The following is a 22,373-nucleotide window of genomic DNA, read 5'->3' on the forward strand; positions in this document are numbered from 1 at the left end:
CTTCATAAAAATATCCTGTCTCAAAACAACTATTATTAGACATACACATGAGGTGAAGTGTTAAACCCAGAATAGCACAATATATTCTTTTTTTATTTGTTTGTTTTATGTATATGAGTACACTGTAACTATCTTCAGACACACCAGAAGAGAGCATCAGATCTTATTACAGATGGTTGTGAGCCACCATATGGTTGCTGGGAATTGAACTCAGGACTTCTGGAAGAGCAGTCAGTGTTCTTAAGTGCTGAGCCTACTCTCCAGCCCAGCACAATACATTCTTATCACAGTGATGGCCATACAATGATATTTTTGAGATTCTGGTGTACAATAAATTACTTGAGGAAGAGTATGGAAAAGTAGTTCATTAGAAGTATGAGTCTAGCTGGGCAGTAGTGGCACTCACCTTTAATCCCAACACTTGGGAAGCAGAGGCAGGCAGATTTCTGAGTTCAAGGCCAGCCTGGTCTACAGAGTGAGTCCCTGAACAGCCAGGGTTACACAGAGAAACCCTGTCTCAAAAAAAAAAAAAAAAAAAAAAAAAAAAGAAAGAAAGAAAGAAAGAAAGAAAGAAAGAAAGAAAGAAAGAAAGAAAGAAAGAAAGAAAGAAAACAAAACAAAGACAAAAACAAAAACAAAAAAGGAAAGGGATATTTGAGATGGTGGAGTCATTTGAGAGAACAAGAAAGTAGGTGCCGTTTATATGTTAGCTTTTGCTAAGACACAAGATTTGAAGGTTACACTAAAATGAAAATTTTAAAATAGGGAGTGAAGATGACAAAGAATTCTGATAAATCCTGAAGGTTCAGTGAAGTCAACCCTTTTCTTATTTTTTTTAATTTTTTAATTTGACTAGTTATCATTAGTTATGACTTCACCAGAAGTGCTTTTCAATTCAGGTAGAAGAGCAAAAATTCAGGCAGACATTGCCTCATGAAAGGTCTTTGAATTCTTAAGCAAATGGATGTATCTGGAGGATATCATCCTGAGTGAGGTAACACAATCACAAAAGAACTCACTTGATATGCACTCACTGATAAGTGAATATTAGCCCAGAAACTTTGAATACCCAAGATACAATTTGTAAAACACAAGAAAATCAAGAAGAAGCAAGACCAATACGTGGATACTTCATTCCTCCTTAGAATAGGGAACAAAATACCCATGGAAGGAGTTACAGAGACAAAGTTTGGAGCTGAGACAAAAGGATGGACCATCCAGAGACTGCCCCAACCGAGGATCCATCCCATAATCAGCCTCCAAACGCTGACACCATTGCATATGCCAGCAAGATTTTGCTGAAAGTACCCTGATATAGCTGTCTCTTGTGAGGCTATGCCAGTGCCTGGCAAACACAGAATTGGATGCTCATAGTCAGCTGTTGGATGGAACACAGGGCCCCCAATAGAAGAGGTAGAGAAAGTACCCAAGGACCTGAAGGGGTCTGCAACCCTATAGGTGGAACAACATTATGAACTAACCAGTACCCCCAGAGCTGGTGTCTCTAGCTGCATATGTAGCAAAAGATGGCCTAGTCAGCCATCACTGGGAAGAGAGGCCCCTTGGTCTTGCAAACTTTATATGCCCCCGTACAGGGGAAACACCAGGGTCAAGAAGTGGGAATGGGTGGGTAGGGGAGCGGGGAGGAGGGGGTTATAGGGGACTTTCGGGATAGCATTGAAATGTAAATGAAGTAAATACCTAATAAAAAATTGGACCAAAAAAAAAAAAAAAAAAAAAAAAAAAGGAACTATGAGTCTGTGGTTTTTGTGTCAACATTGCACTGTGGCACTGCAGCTACAACCAAATGATCAAACAGAGGTATCAGACTGGTTTCTGACTGTGCCACTGTTCATGCTGCCTTGCTCATCAGTGAAGTATGCACCCAGCTAAGGGCTTCTGGACCATCAGTGTGAGAATAAAAGGGTCATCAAGCCGGATGATTCTAGAATTCAGAATAGCATCGCCAACTGGAATTTGCATATTGTCGCCCTGTCAGTTCTGCAGGGGTGTGTGAGTGTCAGCAGCAAAGATGGCATGCTCAGAGCAATCCAAGGGGCTACCTCCAAGTGCCATCCTGTCCAACTGATGCCTCAGACACATCCCACAAACAGAATGGTGCCATAAAGCTACTGCCACTGTAAAGCTCAAGGAGGAGGGAAATGGTTTTCCTACCTGTTGCTCAGGAGAGAGCCCAGCAGCATCAAGCTGTCCTCCATGCTGGCGATGACTTCGGAGGTACTGTCTCCTCTCAGGAGGAGTTCTCCACGGGTCTTAAAGCCACTAAATGTTAATGTTTTGTTGTCCCACTCATTGATCACTTGCCTCAGCTTTTGCTCAATGTCTCTCTCCTTCACAGCACTGATGCAAATGTCCTGTTAACAGAGTAAGCTCTCGGTTATCCCAGGAAAGTTACATCTTAGTAGTAGTCTAAGTCCACAAGAGCTCCTCTTGTTCATTTCAAATGCATTTAAAAATTCTGTGTTTGCAAATATCAAAGGCAATGTCATAAACGGTTTGAATGTCTGAATAAATACAAACAGAAGAGGAGGAAGATTAAGGCATGTCTAGATAGAACCTTCATTTCTAAAACTTTTCATCCATCTCAGAAAAAGAAGTGACAATAAAAGATTCAATATCATTTTCCATTTTACAGTATAATCTCAGGCTTAAGACTCACTGTCCTGATCTCCCTCTCAGGTCAATAAGTGCAGTGTAAGAGGAGAGAATTGGCAGAAATATGTGTTCTTCCTGCTCTCCAGTCACAGTCTCCATCACAGCATCTTCTCCTGGACCCCTGGCTGAACTCTGTCTTTACTCTCATTCTCTCTCACAGTGTTCATTTTCTGGGTGAGTTCATCTCTGTCCAGGTAAATAGCCTTTATATCTCTAGGGGGAACCCTCCTATATTTGCCTCCTCATGTAACAGTGTGAATGTTTCAACAAAACCACAAGCACAACCCATGATCCTGCCCAAGTTCAAGCTCTGTCTTTGCGCTTATCACCCAAGCTGACTTCTTGCAACATTCATTGTCAGTCTCTGTGATGCATGGACAGCCCTGGGATCCATGCAGAGTTCTCAGGAAGGAGGCTAGAGCTCTTTGTTGTCACCATTACTACCTTGTCCCACCTTTGCCATCATGCCCTTCCTTCAACAAATTCTGTCCGGTTTTACTCCCTACAAATCTCACAGATCTTTTCTTAACTCTTCAGCTTCATGCCCTCTACTATCTGACAACAAATCATTCCCTCTTCCTTAACCTATCACAATCTCTGAGTAGGTTTTCTCCTCACTCCCTTCTTATCCTCGTCTTTCTGCATACCTCTATCAGGTTGATCTTTACAAAATGCAATGAGGTCTCATCTCCAGTGAAGACACATCTCCCAGGTGGCTCCACATTACTCTGGAGACCGAAACCAATGGCATGCTCAACACATACTCCACTTCACTGGCCTCCACAGTTCCTTTCTCTCCTTGGCCATAGCAGATGGCCACAAAGCTGTCCTCTGGTTCTTCCAATGCACTTCACAAATGATGTTCTTCCTGCCTGCCTGGAATGGTTTTATTTGCATATTCACAACATCTCATCTCATCTCATCTCATCTCATCTCATCTCATCTCATGTCCATCTTTCACCCGGACAGACTTGAACCCAGATAAGACAAGTCCTTTGTCACAGGCTTTCCAGGGGCAATCAGCATACTTTCCTTCCAGGGCAATTTGCTACAGCTTATAGCTATGCCTTCATTTGTATAAACAATTACATTATTTTATGCCATCTAAAAAGGCAAGAATACACAATAGCACTCAGTACATGAGGAGTTGGTGGATGGGTGATGGGAATACATTGTTCTACTCCCTATCAACTATACCTCAATTTCCTCTTTGTATTTCAGAAGAGGAGCTTCCATGATATGTCGTAACTTAAAGGTCTCGTTGCCCACATCCAGACTGTGCCCAGTGAGAGCAGTGATCCTCTGCCAGTGTCGCTCCACCATGGCATTACTGGCCATGTACTCCAGCAATGGGCAACACTCGCTAAAGTCATCAATGGTCTTCTTCAGATCCAGAAAGGCCTGCCAATCCTTCAGGGCTCGAGGCAACTTCCGACACCTGTACGGGAGACCAATGGGGAAGACCACTGAATTATTCAAAACCCAGACATTACCAGCCACAGTTGTCTCCTCAAGTACTACCTCATTTTTCAAATTTCATGACAGATGAGCTATATATTAAAATAACCATTTTATAGAAAAAAAACTTTCTCTAAATCAGAGAATATTGTTTTCAATCTTTCATGACATTTGCCTAAATAGAAGTATTCTCTTTAAAGGATAAGAAGCTCCCTTCAAATGGACCATCTAGAGACTACCATACCCGGGGATCCATCCCATAATCAGCCTCCAAATGCTGACACTATTGCATACACTAGCAAGATTTTGCTGAAAGGACCCTGATACAGCTGTCTCTTGTGAGGTTATGCCAGGGCCTAGCAAACACAGAAGTGTATGCTCACAGTCAGCTATTGGATGGATCACAGGGCCCCCAATGGAGGAGCTAGAGAAAGTATCCAAGGAGCTAAAGGGGTCTGCAACCCTATATGTGGAACAACAATATGAAGTAACCAGTACCCCCCAGAGCTCATGTCTCTAGCTGCATATGTAGCAGAAGATGGCCTAGTCAGCCATCAGTGGAAAGAGAGACACATTGGTCTTGCAAACTTTATATGCCTCAGTACAGGGGAACGCCAGGGCCAAGAAGTGGGAGTGGGTGGGTAGGGGAGTGGGGACGGGGTATGGGGAACTTTCAGGATAGCATTTGAAATTTGAAATGTATGTAAAGAAAATATCTAATAAAAAAAAGAAGCTCCCTTCAATTCATTTCAAGTTTATAACATGAAATTGAGAGCATCCCAAACACAGCACAGCATCAAGTTCCTAGCTGTTGACTCACACACAACAAATAGCCTTCCACTTTCCTCGGGATCAGCTGTTTAAAAAAGGCTAGGGAAAGAAATGTTGACCTAAACTTTTATTTTAGGAAACTACCTAACATAAAATTCAAATAATTTTAAGTGTACTACAAACAAAATCATCTTTCTTCCAACTATATAAAAGGCCACTCTCACACTTGACCAACTTTGAAGAAGGTAAATCTTTCAGAGTGCACAGACCAGGGACAACAGTAAAGGGGCATCTCACAAGGATGACATAAGAGTGACAGAAGACAGAGGCAAGGCACAAGAAGACAGACATGCCAGGCAATGACAAGAAAACTTGAAATCGTCTCACACATGTAAGTCTTATGGGTTGGTAAGAAGGCTTGGAGGGAAAGTGCTTGCAAGCATGAGGACCTGAGTTCAAATCCCCAGTACCCACATGAAAAGCTGGCCACGGTGGCTAGTGTCTGTAATCCCAGACCTGGGAAGGCAGAGACAGGAAAATCAGAGACTCACTGGCCAGTCAGAGCCAATTAGTGAGCTCCATGTTCAGTGAGAACCGCTCTCTCACAGGAAGATGGGTAATGAATGAGGAAAACATTGGCATGGACTGCTAGCCTCCATCTCTCAGATACAGAAAAAAAGCCATCTCCCCCCCCCATGGATATAAAATCAAGAATTCAGAATCTCTGAGGATATAAAACAGTTACCTGTTTTGGAATTCTAAGAGTTCATTGTTGATTTTTTCAATGTTCACGTCTGACCAAAGGGTATCTTGATAACTATTCACAGTCTCGATGACATTGTTGTACAGGCTGTATATTTTCTGTAGAAGATTCAGCTGCCTCTTTATCTCAAGAAGCTGAGGATACGGTGTAACTGGCAAACCGAAAAGTTCCTCTCCTCCAGTGTAGGTGATGTATTTGCGATATATGTTATCGAATTGATTCTGATGAAAAGCATAAGTGAACTCCATCAGAATGATTAACACGTGGGCCAACACATTGGCAAATGAGCATGTAGGTACAGTAGTGAGTATGTATATCTGAAAATACTTCTAATTGTAACAACAATTAAATTCGATTTTTAAGTGTAAGTACATCCTCAGTCATATAATAGAGTTTTTACCCTCTACGTGGACTATAAACACAGGAAGACAGTAATGGCTTAAGAAGTTTGTAGGAATGAAAAGGTTTACCTGGAATATAATAAGCCTGTCGCTGGCTTCCTGGGGCTTCAATCCACTTGCCATTGGACCATTCTGATGCAGATTAAATATAAGACATAAGACAAAGTGAATCATCTGTACACAAATTTCATGAGATCAACATACTGGGCTATCAAAGTTTCCACGCATGATGTATACATGATAGGACATTGTATTTATTGATGTTGTTTATCTTTAATTTCCAAAAAGAACTCTGACTGTAATCCACTTGGGAAGATGTTTCTAGACTGAAAAGCTGAGGACATACCACAGTTTCCAGAGGTTAGGAAATCTTGAAAGTTTTTAACCATTTATTGTTTACCCCCTAGATGACACCGACAAGGAAGGCTTAGTGGCCGTTCTGGGGAAAGCTTATAGTTCTGGTTTTGAAGTAAAGCACTACTGTGATTAGCTTGCAGAGTCTATCACTCTAACAGCTCCCTAGAAAATGAAACATAGTCGATGCAGTCCAGTTCAGTGTTCCTGAATTACGACACCTCAACTAAGTTGCTTTTTGTTTCCTTGGTCATGAGTTGAGTGCATAGCCTCCTGCCTTTATGACCTTTCCAGTTTGAAATGTCGCCACCTAATAGATTCGAAACTGACCCGACACTCACATGCTTCCTTACTGTTGCATGTGACAGTTGGTCAGAAATGGATCTCATTATATATTTACACCACAGTTCTTGCACTAAAACCCATATACATAAGTAGATTATGGATACCGGAGGAACATGGCTCCATTTGCCTTGTCTACTACACTATGCATGTTTGCAGTGCAGAGGTCAGCACCTACACAGGCTGAGAGTTTGAAGAATTAATGTGTGCTATAGAAAAAGGGGAACCATGCTTACATTTAAATAGTATCATTCTATACAAACTTAGAAACCACTCTGGTTCTTATTTTAACTTGATACAGGGGCACACTAGGGCCTAGGAAGCAACCGAACAACTTTCATCCCTCACTTCGTGATAAAGTTATATTCTGAATTAACTCTTAAGGGGAGGAATCCAAAGACAGAAATATGTTTTCCCATATAAATGTACGATTACTCTTCCTATGAAGTTTTATGGAATTTAACATACAATTTTTTTTTTTTTTTTTTTTTTGGTTTTTCGAGACAGGGTTTCTCTGTGTAGCCTTGGCTGTCCTGGAACTCACTCTGTAGACCAGGCTGGCCTCGAACTCAGAAATCCGCCTGCCTCTGCCTCCCGAGTGCTGGGATTAAAGGCGTGCGCCACCACGCCCGGCATAACATACAAAATTTTAAACAGGGACATTTTGTGAATCCCATCCATTCTCCCCTAAATTCTCACAGAGAGGAAATCAGAGCCATACCAAATCATAGTCCAGGTAAAACTGCTGGCAGTCTTGGAGGAACACCTCCACTGTGCCGATGAGCTCTTTCCGGAAACTGGGCTGCAGAGCGCCTAACTCATTCTGAACATCACTGGCCCGGGCCAGCAGCTTCTCCCAAGCATAGCGCAAAGTGTCCACTTTGTCCATCTCTTCCTTGGCTACCAGAAGTCCATACTTGTTAAGGAGGGCATAGGATTCCTACAGACAAGAAGGAAAAGTGTATTCCTGGCAGTCAGACGTGTAAATCCTCACGTAGTCACAGACTGGAGCCGAGAATGGGGGACCAGCATGATGGAGAGACCACCCTATGGGCTCTAATTATTCTCCTCATGAACTTTAAGGACCTAAGTGCACAAGGGAGACAGTCAGATCCAGTTCTCTCATCTGTGAAATGAAGAGACTCTGGCTATCTCACAGAATGTCTGAAAATGTCTAAGAGAATCATTTTGAAATGCATTTCAAAACTGTAAAATGTGACACAAAAGATATTTTTACTAGGTCCCAAAATTGTATTTGAGCACTATCAAATTATATCAAGTGAATGAGAAAACATAAAACTTAACTTCTAAAGTTAGGATAACAAAACAAGACAGCATTTTAATTCAATCTTAGTTTACTTTGTTCAGTAGGAGCAAAGCTGTCTCTGACTCTTTTTGCCTGCTTCTGTGACCCTTTTCCATATATATATATATATATATATATATATATATATATATATATATATGTGTGTGTGTGTGTGTGTGTGTGTATAATATGTGAAATATCATTTATATATGTTGCCTCATCCAGCCTTAATATAAGGGGATGTACCTAGCATTATTGAACTTGATATGCCATGTTTGGTTGATATCCCTGGGAGGCCTGTCCCTTCTCTGAGAATGGAAGAGGAGTGGGGTGGGGACTGGGAGAAGAGGAGGAAAAGAAAGCTGCTGTTGGATGTCACAAATGAGAGAAGAATAAATTAAAAAATAATAAAAAAGAATGACAGTCAGACACAAGAAAGTCTTTTTCAACCAAAGCTTCAGTCAAGTTTTTGCTCTAAGAATGAAAAACATTTGTGCTAAAAAGATTAATATAACAGGGTATCCAGTCCCATGTGTTCATAAATGAAAAGGGTGGGGGATAGTAGAAGAGCTGGAAAGGTGGAAATGGTGGAAATACTAATTGTTAATAACACCAACTACTAATACAGGAAAAAAATAAATTCAGATAACCAAAGTTAGTAATTCTTTTCTCCTTTGTTTAATTCTTTTTATAATTTTATGTATCCATTCATTGTACATGGATCTGTGCTACACACACAAGGATATCTTCATATAATGATACGTAAGCTCAGAAAGACAAATCTTGTGTGTTCTCTCTCATCTGTGGCTCCTAGACCTTATGTAGATCCATATAATGATGTATGTATGGTGTGAAGTGAAAGTAGAATGTCTGGGGAAACAAGAGGACTGAAGAGGGGCAAGAAAATGAGCTGAGGAATGTGGGTGGGGCACATGCTCAAAGTTTGTTTCCCTAAGAACTCACTTTCCCTGAGTACCCCTGGCCTCTTCTCCACAACTCTGCTCCCTACGAGATCTGATATTTGACTGAGAGTTTCAAAGTAGAGGAGAACACAGATTTAGGCAAGCATAACCCGTGCCTTTATCCTGTCCTCTCTGCTGCAGTATAAACAGGAACAGAGCAATAGACACACCTACAGCAGGAAGACCCAGCATGGAACACTACATTGCAACTTTCAGATAAGATGGTTGACTCTACTATTGTCTTAACTCTCAGGTGGGAAGAAATACGCTATCTTCAGACTCAAGAGACTCCCCCCCCCAATATCACACAGATAAGGGGTCATCTGCTTTGATAAGTGCAGTCCCAAGAATATGATAGGTCATGTGATTATCTTTAGATGGCAAAATGTAGATATGCCATCATGACGTGTACCATTGTCATGATAACATGAAACCTCTTGAAATTTAAAGTGAGATGAAGGAAATTCAAAAATGGAATCTCCCTTCACCATGAAAGTGTAAGACCAGACACTTGAATCAAGTCTTATAGGAGGTAATGTTCTTTTTGGTTTTGTTTTTTTTTTTTTGAGACAGGGTTTCTCTGTGTAGCCCTAGCTGACCTGGAACTCACTCAGTAGATCAAGCTGGCCTCCAACTCAGAAATCTGCCTGCCTCTGCCTTCCAAGTGCTGGGATTAATGGTGTGCACCACCACTGCCTGGCAGGAGGCAATGTTCTTATATCTGGATTTTTTTAAGATTTATTTTTACTTCATGTGTGTGAAAGTTTGCCTGCATGAGTTTTAAGTGCACCTTATACAAGCAGTACCAGAGGAGACCAGAAGGTGGCAGTGGGACTGACAGAAGATTCCCCTGGAACTGGAGATCTTAGGGGTTCGGAGCTATTTATTATATGGGTGCTGGAAACTGAACCTGAGTCCTCTGCAAGGTAGCAAATACCCTTAACCACAGAGCCCAGTCTCCAGCCCCTTAAGTCTGCATTTTTAATGCCACAGTTACATTTAACTACAATTACATTCATACATTTAAAACAATAAATGCAGTGACCCACCTTTAATAAGGTCTTTCAGTGGGACTAATCAGTGCAGTGTGTAATAAAACAAAAGTCAGGGATGAGGGTTCAGGGCCTCATGCATAAACTGCTCGTCATGCAAGCGTGAGCAACAGAGTTTGAATCCCTAGCACACACCATAGAAAATCCAGACATAGTGGTATGTGTCTATGGTCCCTGGGTTGGGGACTGAGACAGGTAAATAAGAGTCACACTGACTACCCGTCTAGTTGAAATGGAGTGGTTCAAGGTCAATGAGAAACTATACCTCAAAAAATAATTCAGAGAGACATGATGGGGGAAGATATTTTGACATGAAACTCGGGCTTCCACATGCATGCACATGGGCTGCCACACACATGTGCACAGATTCGTGTCACACACACACACAGTAATATAATGCTAATTATATTGTATTATATGACTTCTTTGACCTGTTTCTTTATGTAGAAGTAGAACTTCGTAACTGTTCGGTGAGCACACACAAGCCTAGGTTCTGTAACCGTGGGATGAGCACACGTAAACCTGGGTGCTGTAACCATGGGGTGAGTACACGCATGCCTGGGTACTACTAGGCTGAAAGCATGTATCGAACTCCAACTGACCACCTGGGATTCCCATCCCCACCTGCTGAGTGTTGATGTTAGGGACAGCTGCTTTCTCTCCTAGAAAACAGCACTGGATGAAAGGGAGCCTCCTTATGGAGAGATTGCGGGCAATGACCCCCTAACGCAGAGTCACAAGGCACAGAATCTCATGCTTCTGGAAGGATGCAACTGTGTGACAGGATTTACTCCACAGAGCTCCTCCGGTTCACCCCCGTGGTATGAGGCTGCCCATCTACCTCAATGGGTCCCACTTGGAAGTCGGTGGAGATCTGCTGCTCCCTGATCTCCTTCAGGGCCGCCATTGCTATCCTAATATCATCCAAGTCCTTAATCGGCCGGCTCAGTTTCTTCTGAGATTCTTCAACAACTGTGAGAATGTTCTCCATCTCAGCCCTGTACTTCCTGTTGCAGTGACGGCCTATGACTGCCATCCAGGCTTTCGTCTCTGTGGTCAGGGAAAACTTCAAATCAGCTGTAAAAGCAAAGCACCTGCAGGTGAGTCTGGGAACCTTGAACTGATGTCAAAAAGTCACATTCTGTTCTTCATAGTAAGTACTGTGAGGTTAGAAATATGTGAAACTAGAATTTGAAAATGGATTTCCAAGCTGGGTATACAGCTCAGTCGGTGAGAGCATTTGATGTGCCCTTTAACAGAGCTGAAACCTGTCAAGGTTGAGGTTCAGAGAGAAGCCCTATCTCAAGGGAATAAAATGCAGATCAGCTCCACAGGACCCCTGATGCCCATGAATACACCACACAGACAAATACTACACACAAAGAAAGTTTCTTCATCATTAAAACTCATCCTTTATATAAATCTTATTTTTTCAATAAGATTTATTTTATAACATCCTTATATGTTATAAAAATAACATTTTAAAATACACACACATGCACACACACACACAGAGACAGACAGTGTATAAACATTCATGTATGAGAGAAGTTTCAACAATTGGTATTGTTTCTTAGAACAGCTAAGTCCTAATTCTAACTACAACAGACTCATTCCCTTTCTGTAAACTACCCCTTACTTTCAAGGTAAGCAGCAAAGGGTTAAGATAGACCAAAATTATTAATTATGCAGATGGGAACTAAAAACAAATATACAATTTGGGCTTAAATCTTGAAGCTTATAAAAGAAATCTAATCCTGAAGAAAACTAGAACTCTCTAAAATTCTAATCTAGATGAAGAGACAGAGTCAACACTGCTGGATTTACATGGAGGTCTGAGAGTCAATTGACCAACCTGTGTATAGAGCAATGGAACCCACACGGATGTATTCAGGCTCTGCATTAATTTCCTGCTCCAGGCTTTGAAAATAAAGAATCCTGGACTCAAACTCAGAAAGCAAAGGGTTTTGTTCAATAAAGGTCATGATGGTGTCTTCTTTCTCCTTCTGCCAAATGTGATTGTAGCGTTTGAAGCGATCCATGGATGTGATAACTTCCTGGAATAGAAATGATATATCTGTGTAGAAAAGGTAGAGTCTGAAATGACATGGTGATGCAACTGAGGATTGGCTCATTTGATGGTTACCACGGAGCACTAACCACGATTGTTAGTGACATGGAATGAAATGGAAACGCCATGGAAATAAGTAATGACACCAACAGTGAGTGGGGGGTAGCATCTTGTCATCCCCAGTCTAAAGGGGGGAGAATGAACCTAATGGAAACTAGAAGGAAATAAAGTTGGCCATTGGCAACAGGAATATCTTAGTTAGAGGTTGACATTAGGCTAAAAAGAACAAGCAAGGTGTGCCATCAGCAAGCACAGGAGTAAAATCCTGTCGGTCCTTCTTTCTCTCCTCGAGTCTCCTCCACCAATCTTCATTGGTTAGACTCACCACTACATTAAAGAAGACTGGGATCCATACATTTCTTTCCTATAGTTGATACCACAAATTAAGAAATACCACCATTTTGTTGTTGTTGTTGTTGCTAGCCCTAGGTCATTAAAACTCTTGTGCCTCATCCTTAGATTTCCATGAGAGTGACTGGTTATATTCAGAGAAAGCACAAAGTAGTTTGTGGCAATTGGTTTTTATAATTAATTTAATTGGGTTTAGGACCCCCTAAAATACACATTTTTTGGACAGATCTGTGAGGACATGTCTGAGAGGTTTAACTGGGGAGAGAAATTCCACCCTGAATGGTGGCATCACTATCCTGTGGGCTGGGAGTCCTGGATTGAATGAAAATGAAGGAAAAGAGAAAACATGTTGAGCACCAGCATTCAACTCTCAGAGCCTCCTGACTACAGATCCACTGTGACGAGCAGCCTCGTGCTGCTGCTACCATGCCTTCTCTGCCATTGGTGGTATTTCTTAATTTGTGGTATCAACTGTAAGAGAAGAAATATACAGATCTCAGTCTTTTTTAATGTAGTGGTGAGTCTCACCAATGAGGATCCGTATTGGAGACTGGAGGAGAGAAAGAAGGACTGTGCTCTTCAACTGTGAGGAAAGTAAATCCATCCTTTCTTAAGGTTCTGTTGCAGGGCATCTCCTTACAGCCAAGAGCAGTAACTAACACAAGCGCTGACTTACTCTGCTGTGCTCACTATAATTACTAAGGTATCTGAAAATGTATCTAATTATTTCCATAGACTCCTTTCCCCCTATCCTATAGTATGACACCAATAAACTAAGCACTAGATAAATAATTGTTGAAGATGGGAACACTGTCCCTGGAGGGGAGCTAAACACAGAATCTTCAAAATGCTAAGAACAAAAGAGTAAATATGAATAAATGCAAAGACTTGTTGTTCCCTGGGGAATACATTAAGCACAACTTAACAACATTTTTTTTTCATCTTATTATAGCAACAGCAGCTTTTCTGGTACTTTCAAACAAATGTAGCTCATTCTATTAAAAAAAAAAAAAGAACCTCAGAAATCATGTACTTACTAAACAACTGCTTGCTCAACACTGAGAAACACCTAAAGTCAACTGTTTTTAATAAATGTGTGTGTCACAGAAGACAACTTCCTGAACAGAACACTAATAGCAAGGTATTGAGATCAAAAATTAAAAAATAGGATCTCATGAAACTTAAGAGCTTCTAAAAATCAAAGGTCAAGGTCAATAAGGATAAAACAGAAGCCTACAGAATGGGATCTTCATCAACCTTACATCCATCAGAGGACTGATATCCAAAATATATAAAAAAAAAAAACTCAAGAAATTAGATATCAACAAACCAAAGTATCCAATTAAAATGGGGTTCAGAGCTGAACAGAGAATTCTTGTCAGAGGACTCACTAATGGCTTTGAAGCACTTAAAGAAATGTTCAACATTCTTAGTCATCAGGAAAATGCAAATCAAAATGACTCTGAGACTATCTTACAACTATCATAATGGCTAAGATCAAAAACTCGACTGACAGCTCATGCTGGAGATAATGTGGAGCAAGGGGAACACTTCTCCATTGCTGGTGATAGTGCAAACTTGTACAACCACTTTGAAAATGAATTTGATGGTTTCTCAGAAAACTGAGACTAGTTCTACCTCTAGACCCAGTCATACAACTCCTGAGCATATACCCAAAAGATGTTCCATGATACCACAAGGACACTTGTCCAACTATGTTCAGAGCAACTTTATTCAAAGTAGCCAGAAATTAGAAACAATCTAGATGCCCCTCAACTGAAGAATGGATAAAGACAATGTGGTACATTTATACAATGGGATATCACTCAGCTATTAAAAACGTCATAGCCCTTCCAGTCCGACCAGCACCAGGGTAGCTAGGGCACAGAGTCGGCTGACACCTGCCAGCTACCCACGACACCCGCCACGGGATCTTAAGACTTCTGGTGAATGGAACACAGCGTCTGTTCCAATCCAATCGTGCAGGACCTGAGACTGCATTAGTTAGGGAAGCAGAAAACCTGACCTGAGTAGGGGCACAAGCCCCTTCCGGTCCAACCAGCACTAGAGTAGCTAGGGCACAGAGTCAGCTGACACCTGCCAGTTACTCACAACACCAGCCACTGCGGGATCTTAAGACTTCAGGTGATCCGGCCACCCTCCCGGCCAGAGGACAGGTCTCCGCCCAGCCCGAGAGCCCTTTGCCTCAGGATCAGCGGGAGCCATCTTGGTTCTGGGACTCCGCTGAACTTAGTCTACACAGGTGAGAGTGTACACCACAGAAGCTGACAGCTTCTGGGACAGGCAGGAGTCACAGAGCCTCTGAGGCAGTACCCTTTTCGGGCTCAAGACATCCAGCCACCCTCCTGGCCAGAGGACAGGTGTCTTCCCGGCCCGGGAGCCCTTGGCCTCAGGATCTGCGGAAACCATCTTGGTTCCAGGACTCCACCGTACTTAGGAACTTAGTCTGCACAGGTGAGAGAGTGCACCACAGAAGCTGACAGCTTTTGGGACAGGTGGGAGCCACAGAGCCTCTGAGGCAGCACCCTTTTTGGGCCCCAGACATCCGGCCACCCTCCAGGCCAAAGGACAGGTGTCCATCCAGCCCGGGAGCCCTTTGCCTCAGGAAGCCATCTTGCTTCCGGGACTCCACTGAACTTAGTCTACACAGGTGAGAGTGTGCATCACACAAGCTGACAGTTTCTGTGACCCGCCAAAGCAACACAGCTTCTGGGAAAGGTCCTGTTTTGGGTCTTCATCTTCGGCCAGGAGGAGGTCCAAACACCAGATATCTGTGCGCCTTCCCTGTAAGAGGAGAGCTTGCCTGCAGAGAGTGCTCTGACCACTGAATCTCAGAGGAGAGAGCCTGTCTCCCAGGTCTGCTGATAGAGGCTAACAGAATCACCAGAAGAACAATCTCTAAACAGAGACAACTATAACAACTAACTCCAGAGATTACCAGATGGCGAAAGGTAAACATAATAATCTTACTAACAGAAACCAAGACCACTCACCATCATCAGAACCCAGCACTCCCACTTCGCCCAGTCCAGGGCACCCCAACACACCGGAGAAGCTAGACCCGGATCTAAAAGCATATCTCATGATGATGGTAGAGGACATCAAGAAGGACTTTAATAACACACTTAAAGAAATACAGGAGAACACTGCTAAACAGGTAGAAGACATTAAAGAGGAAGCACAAAAATCCCTTAAAGAATTGCAGGAGAACATTGCCAAAACAGGTAGAAGACATTAAAGAGGAAGCACAAAAATCCCTTAAAAAATTGCAGGAAAACAAGACCAAACAGGAGATGGAATTGAATAAAACCATCCAAGACCTAAAAAGGGAAGTAGACACAATAAAGAAAACCCAAATTGAGGCAATGCTGGAGATAGAAACCCTAGCAAAGAAATCTGGAACCATAGATTCGAGCATCAGCAACAGAATACAAGAGACGGAAGAGAGAATCTCGGGTGCAGAAGACTCCATAGAGAACATCGGCACAACAATCAAAGAAAATACAAAATCCAAGAAGATCCTAATTCAAAACATCCAGGAAATCCAGGACACAATGAGAAGACCAAACCTACGGATAATAGGAGTAGATGAGAATGAAGATTTTCAACTCAAAGGACCGGCAAATATCTTCAACAAAATTATAGAAGAAAACTTCCCAAACCTAAAGAAAGAGATGCCCATGAACATACAAGAAGCCTACAGAACTCCAAATAGACTGGACCAGAAAAGAAATTCTTCCTGAGACATAATAAACAGAACAAAAAATGCACTAAATAAAGATAGAATAGTAAAAGCAGTAAGGGAAAAAGGTCAAGTAACATATAAAGGCAAGCCTATCAGAATTACACCAGATTTTTCACCAGAGACTATGAAAGCCAGAAGGGCCTGGACAGATGTTATACAGAAACTAAGAGAACACAAATTCAAGCCCAGGCTATTATACCCAGCCAAACTCTCAATTACCATAGATGGAGAAACCAAAGTATTCCACAACAAAACCAAATTCACATATTATCTTTCCATGAATCCAGCCCTTCAAAGGATAATAACATATAAAAAAAAATACAAGGACAGAAACCACGTCCCAGAAAAAGCAAGAAGGTGATCCCTCAAGAAACCTAAAAGAAGACAGCAACAAGAACATAATGCCAACTCTAACAACAAAAATAAAAGGAAGCAACAATTGCTTTTCCTTAATATCTCTTAATATCAATGGAATCAACTCCCCAATAAAAAGACATAGACTAACAGACTGGCTACACAAACAGGACCCAACATTTTGTTGCTTACAGGAAACTCATCTCAGAGAAACATATAGACACTACTTCAGAATGAAAGGCTGGAAAACAATTTTCCAAGCAAATGGTAGGAAGAAAGAAGCTGGAATAGCCATCCTAATATCTAATATAATCAACTTCCAACCCAAAGTCATCAAAAAAGACAAGGAAGGGCACTTCATACTCATCAAAGGTAAAATCCTCCAAGAGGAACTATCAATTCTGAATATCTATGCTCCAAATACAAGGGCAGCCGCATTCATTACAGATACTTTAGTAAAGCTCAAAGCACAAATTGCATCTCACACAATAATAGTGGGAGACTTCAACACACCACTTTCACCAATGGACAGATCATGAAAGCAGAAACTAAACAGGGACACAGTGAAACTAACAGAGGTTAGGAAACAAATGGATCTGACAGATATCTACAGAACATTTTATCCTAAAACAGAAGGATATACCTTCTTCTCAGCACCTCACGGTACCTTCTCCAAAATTGACCACATAATTGGTCACAAAACAAGCCTCAACATATACAAAAATATTGAAATTGTCCCATGCATCCTATCAGATCACCATGGACTAAGGCTGATCTTCAATAACAAAATAAATAATAGAAAGCCAACACACACGTGGAAACTAAACAACACTCTTCTCGATGATACCTTGGTCAAGGAAGGAATAAAGAAAGAAATTAAGGACTTTTTGGATTTTAATGAAAATGAAGCCACAACATACCCAAACTTATGGGACACAATGAAAGCATTTCTAAGAGGAAAACTCATAGCTCTCAGTGCCTCCAAAAAGAAACTAGAGAGAGCACACATTAGCAGCTTGACAACACACCTAAAAGCTCTAGAACAAAAGGAAGCAAATTCACCCAAGAGTAATAGACAGCAGGAAATAATCAAATTCAGGGGTGAAATCAACCAAGTGGAAACAAGAAGAACTATTCAAAGAATCAACCAATCGAGGAGCTGGTTCTTTGAGAAAATCAACAAGATAGATAAACCCTTAGCCAGACTCACTAGAGGTCACAGGGACAGTATCCTAATTAACAAAATCAGGAATGAAAAGGGAGACATAACAACAGATCCTGAAGAAATCCAAAACACCATCAGATCCTTCTACCAAAGGCTATACTCAACAAAAATCGAGAACCTGGATGAAATGGACAAGTTTCTAGACAGATACCAGGTACCAAAGTTAAATCAAGATCAGGTTAATGATCTAAACAGACCCATATCCCCTAAAGAAATAGAAGCAGTCATTAATAGTCTCCCAACCAAAAAATGCCCAGGACCAGATGGGTTTAGTGCAGAGTTCTATCAGACCTTCAAAGAAGATCTAATCTTAGTTCTTCACAAACTATTCCACAAAATAGAAACAGAAGGTACTCTACCCAACTCATTCTATGAAGCCACAATTACTCTGATACCTAAACCACAAAAAGACCCAACAAAGATAGAGAACTTCAGACCAATTTCCCTTATGAATATCGATGCAAAAATCCTCAATAAAGTTCTTGCTAACCGAATCCAAGAACACATCAAAACAATCATCCATCCTGACCAAGTAGGTTTCATCCCAGGGATGCAAGGATGGTTCAATATTCGGAAATCCATCAACGTAATCCAGTATATAAACAAACTCAAAGACAAAAACCACATGATCATCTCGTTAGATGCTGAGAAAGCCGTTGACAAAATCCAACACCCATTCATGATAAAAGTCTTGAAAGATCAGGAATTCAAGGCCTATACCTAACTATGATAAAAGCAATCTACAGCAAACCAGTAGCCAACATCAAAGTAAATGGTGAGAAGCTGAAAGAAATCCCACTAAAATCAGGGACTAGACAAGGCCGTCTACTCTCTCCCTACCTATTCAACATTGTATTTGAAGTCCTAGCCAGAGCAATTAGATAACTAAAGGAGATCAAGGGGATACAAATTGGAAAAGAAGAAATCAAAACATCACTCTTTGCAGATGATATGATAGTATACATAAGTGACCCTAAAAATTCCACCAGAGAACTCCTAAGCCTGATAAACAGCTTCAGTGAAGTAGCTGGATATAAAATTAACTCAAGCAAGTCAATGGCCTTTCTGTCCACAAAGGACAAACAGGCTGAGAAAGTAATTAGGGAAACAACACCCTTCTCAATAGTAACAAATAATATAAAATACCTTGGCATGACTCTAACTAAGGAAGTGAAAGATCTCTATGATAAGAACTTCAAGTCTCTGAAGAAATAAATTAAAGAGGATCTCAGGAGATGGAAAAATCTCCCATGCTCATGGATTGGCAGGATCAACACTGTAAAAATGGCTATCTTGCCAAAAGCAATCTACAGATTCAATGCAATCCCCATCAAAATTCCAAATCAATTCTTCAAGGAATTAGAAAGTGCAATCTGCAAATTCATCTGGAACAACAAAAAACCTAGGATAGCAAAAAACTCTTCTCAAGGATAAAAGAACCTCAGCTATAGTCATAAAGATATGGGTACAGGGGGAAAATTCCTGAATAGAACAGCAAAGGCTTGTGCTGTAAGATCGAGAATCAATAAATGGGACCTCATAAATTTGCAAAGCTTCTGCAAGGCAAAAGACACCGTCAATAAGACAAAAAGACCACCAGCAGATTGGGAAAGGATCTTTACCTATCCTAAATCAGATAGGGGACTAATATCCAATATATATAAGGAACTCAAGAAGGTGGACTCCAGAAAATCAAATAACCCCATTAAAAAATGGGCTCAGAGCCGGGCGTGGTGGCGCACACCTTTAATCCCAGCACTCGGGAGGCAGAGGCAGGCGGATTTCTGAGTTCGAGGCCAGCTTGGTCTACAAAGTGAGCGCCAGGACAGCCAGAGCTATAAAGAGAAACCCTGTCTCGAAAAACCAAAAAAAAAAAAAAAAAAAATGGGGCTCAGAGCTAAACAAAGAATTCTCACCTGAGGAATACCGAATGGCAGAGAAGCACCTGAAAAAATGTTCAACGTCCTTAATCATCAGGGAAATGCAAATCAAAACAACCCTGAGATTCTACCTCACACCAGTCAGAATGGCTAAGATCAAAAATTCAGGTGACAGCAGATGCTGGCGAGGATGTGAAGAAAGAGGAACACTCCTTCATTGTTGGTGGGATTGCAAGCTTGTACAACCACTCTGGAAATCAGTTTGGCAGTTCCTCAGAAAATTGGACATAAAACTACCAGAGGATCCAGCAATACCTCTCCTGGGCATATATCCAGAAGCTGTTCCAACTGGTAAGAAGAACACATGCTCCACTATGTTCATAGCAGCCTTATTTATAATAGCCAGAAGCTGGAAAGAACCCAGATGCCCCTCAACAGATGAATGGATACAGAAAATATGGTACATTTACACAATGGAGTACTACTCAGCTATTAAAAGGAATGAATTTGTGAAATTCCTAGGCAAATGGATGGACCTGGAAGGCATCATCCTGAGTGAGGTAACACAATCTCAAAGGAACTCACACAATATGTACTCACTGATAAGTGGATATTAGCCCAAAAACTTAGGATACCCAAGATATAAGATACAATTTGTTAAACGCATGAAACTCAAGAATGAAGACCAAAGTGTGGACACTGTGCCCCTTCTTAGAACTGGGAACAAAACACCCATGGAAAGAGTTACAGATATAAAGTTTGGAGCTGTGACGAAAGGATGGACCATCTAAAGACTGCCGTATCCAGGGATCCATCCCATAATCAGCTTCCAAACGTTGACACCATTGCATACACTAGCAAGATTTTGCTGAAAGGACCCAGATATAGCTGTCTCTTGTGAGACAATGCCGGGGCCTAGCAAACACAGAAGTGGATGCTCACAGTCAGCTATTGGATGGATCACAGGGTCTCCAATAGAGGAGCTAGAGAAAGTACCCAAGGAGCTAAAGGGATCTGCAACCCTATAGGTGGAACAACATTATGAACTAACCAGTACCCCAGAGCTCTTGACTCTAGCTGCATATGTATCAAAAGAGGCCCATTGGACTTGCAAACTTTATATGCCCCAGTACAGGGGAACGCCAGGGCCAAAAAGTGGGAGTGGGTGGTGGGTGGGTAGGGGAGTGGGGAGAGTGTATTGGGGACTTTTTGGATAGCACTGGAAATGTAAATGAGGAAAATACCTAATAAAAAAATTAATTCTAAAAAAAAAAAACAATGTCATAAAATGTTCAGGCAAATGAATGGACTTAGAAAATATAATCCTCGGGGCCTAGCAAACACAGGAGTGGATGTTCACAGTCAGCTATTGGATGTATCACAGGGCTCCCAATGGAGAAGCTAGAGAAAGTACCCAAGGAGCTAAAGGGATCTGCAACCCTATTGTTGGAACAACATGATGTACTAACCAGAACCCCGGAGCTCTTGTCTCTAGCTGCATATGTATCGAAAGATGGCTTTGTTGGCCATCACTGGAAAGAGAGGCCCATTGGACTTGCAAACTTTATATGCCCCAATATAGGGGAATGCCAGGGCCAAAAGAATGGGAATGGGTGGGTAGGGTAGTGGGGGGCGCTATGGGGGACTTTTGGGATAGCATTGGAAATGTAACTGAGGAAAATATGTAATAAAAAAAAAAGAAAATATAATCCTGAGTGAGGTAACTCAGACCTAGAAAGACAAACAAGGTGTGTACTCACTTATAAGTGAATATTAGCCATAAAGTATAGGATAACCATGCTATAATCCACAAACTCAAAGAACTTAACAAGGAGGGCTCAGGGAGAATGCTTAAATTTCACTGAAAAGGGGAATTAAAGTAGACATTGAAAATAGATGGAGGGTGGGGACTGGGTGGGAGAAAGGGTGAAGAAGGGAACAGGAGGGAACAGTGTGTGAGCAGAGAGAACTGAAGAGAGCACTGGATAGGTGGAGGGGGGCATTCTTAGGATGAGCTAGAAACCTAGGATGATGGAAATTCCCAGGAATCTATGAGTGTAACCCTCGCTAAGACTCCTAGCATTAGGCAATAATGGAACCTGAAACAGCTATGCCTTGTAACTAGGCAAGACTTCCAATGGAGAGATAAGGACACCAACCCAGGCCACAAAAACTTTGTCCCACAATTTTTCCTGCCTACAAGAATAAAGAGGGAACAGAAGTTGAGGGAACATTCAACAAATGTTGGCCCAACTTGAGACCCACTTCCTAAGAGGGAGCCCACTGTTGACACTATTAATGATATTCTGCTAGAGTTGCAGGCAGGAGCCCAGCATAGCTGTCTTCTGAGAGGTTGCAGCCAGCAGCCAATGGAAACAGATGCAAAAACCCACAGCCAAACATTGAGTGGGCTTGAGAATCTTGTGGAAGAGTGGGAGGGAGGTTTGAAGAAGCCTGAGAAGTAAACGACGCCATAAGAAAATCTACAGAATCAACTAACCTAGGCCCACAGGGGCTCCTAGAGGCTGAACTGCCAACCAGAGAGCATGCACAGGACAGTAGGGTTGAGGAAGCAGGTTGG

General features: G+C 41.6%; 1 protein-coding gene across 3 annotated transcripts in view; it reads right to left on the reverse strand.

Annotated features, from left to right (window-relative positions):
- Nucleotides 1-22,373, reverse strand: part of Dnah5 (dynein axonemal heavy chain 5) — a 255,115-nt gene that overhangs the window by 163,921 nt on the left and 68,821 nt on the right. For all 3 annotated transcript variants that reach the window (XM_085831340.1, XM_021183130.2, XM_085831338.1), the window contains 7 exons: nucleotides 11,941-12,142; nucleotides 10,927-11,162; nucleotides 7,487-7,705; nucleotides 6,139-6,201; nucleotides 5,651-5,889; nucleotides 3,874-4,114; nucleotides 2,176-2,375 (listed from right to left, as the gene is read on the reverse strand). In XM_085831340.1, coding sequence (XP_085687466.1) covers nucleotides 2,176-2,375; nucleotides 3,874-4,114; nucleotides 5,651-5,889; nucleotides 6,139-6,201; nucleotides 7,487-7,705; nucleotides 10,927-11,162; nucleotides 11,941-12,142 — 1,400 coding nt within the window. The remainder of the gene's footprint in view (nucleotides 1-2,175; nucleotides 2,376-3,873; nucleotides 4,115-5,650; nucleotides 5,890-6,138; nucleotides 6,202-7,486; nucleotides 7,706-10,926; nucleotides 11,163-11,940; nucleotides 12,143-22,373) is intronic.

Source organism: Mus caroli, unplaced genomic scaffold, assembly GCF_978045245.1.
Source record: "Mus caroli unplaced genomic scaffold, Mus_caroli_1 scaffold_16, whole genome shotgun sequence".
Classification (NCBI taxonomy): domain Eukaryota; kingdom Metazoa; phylum Chordata; class Mammalia; order Rodentia; family Muridae; genus Mus; species Mus caroli.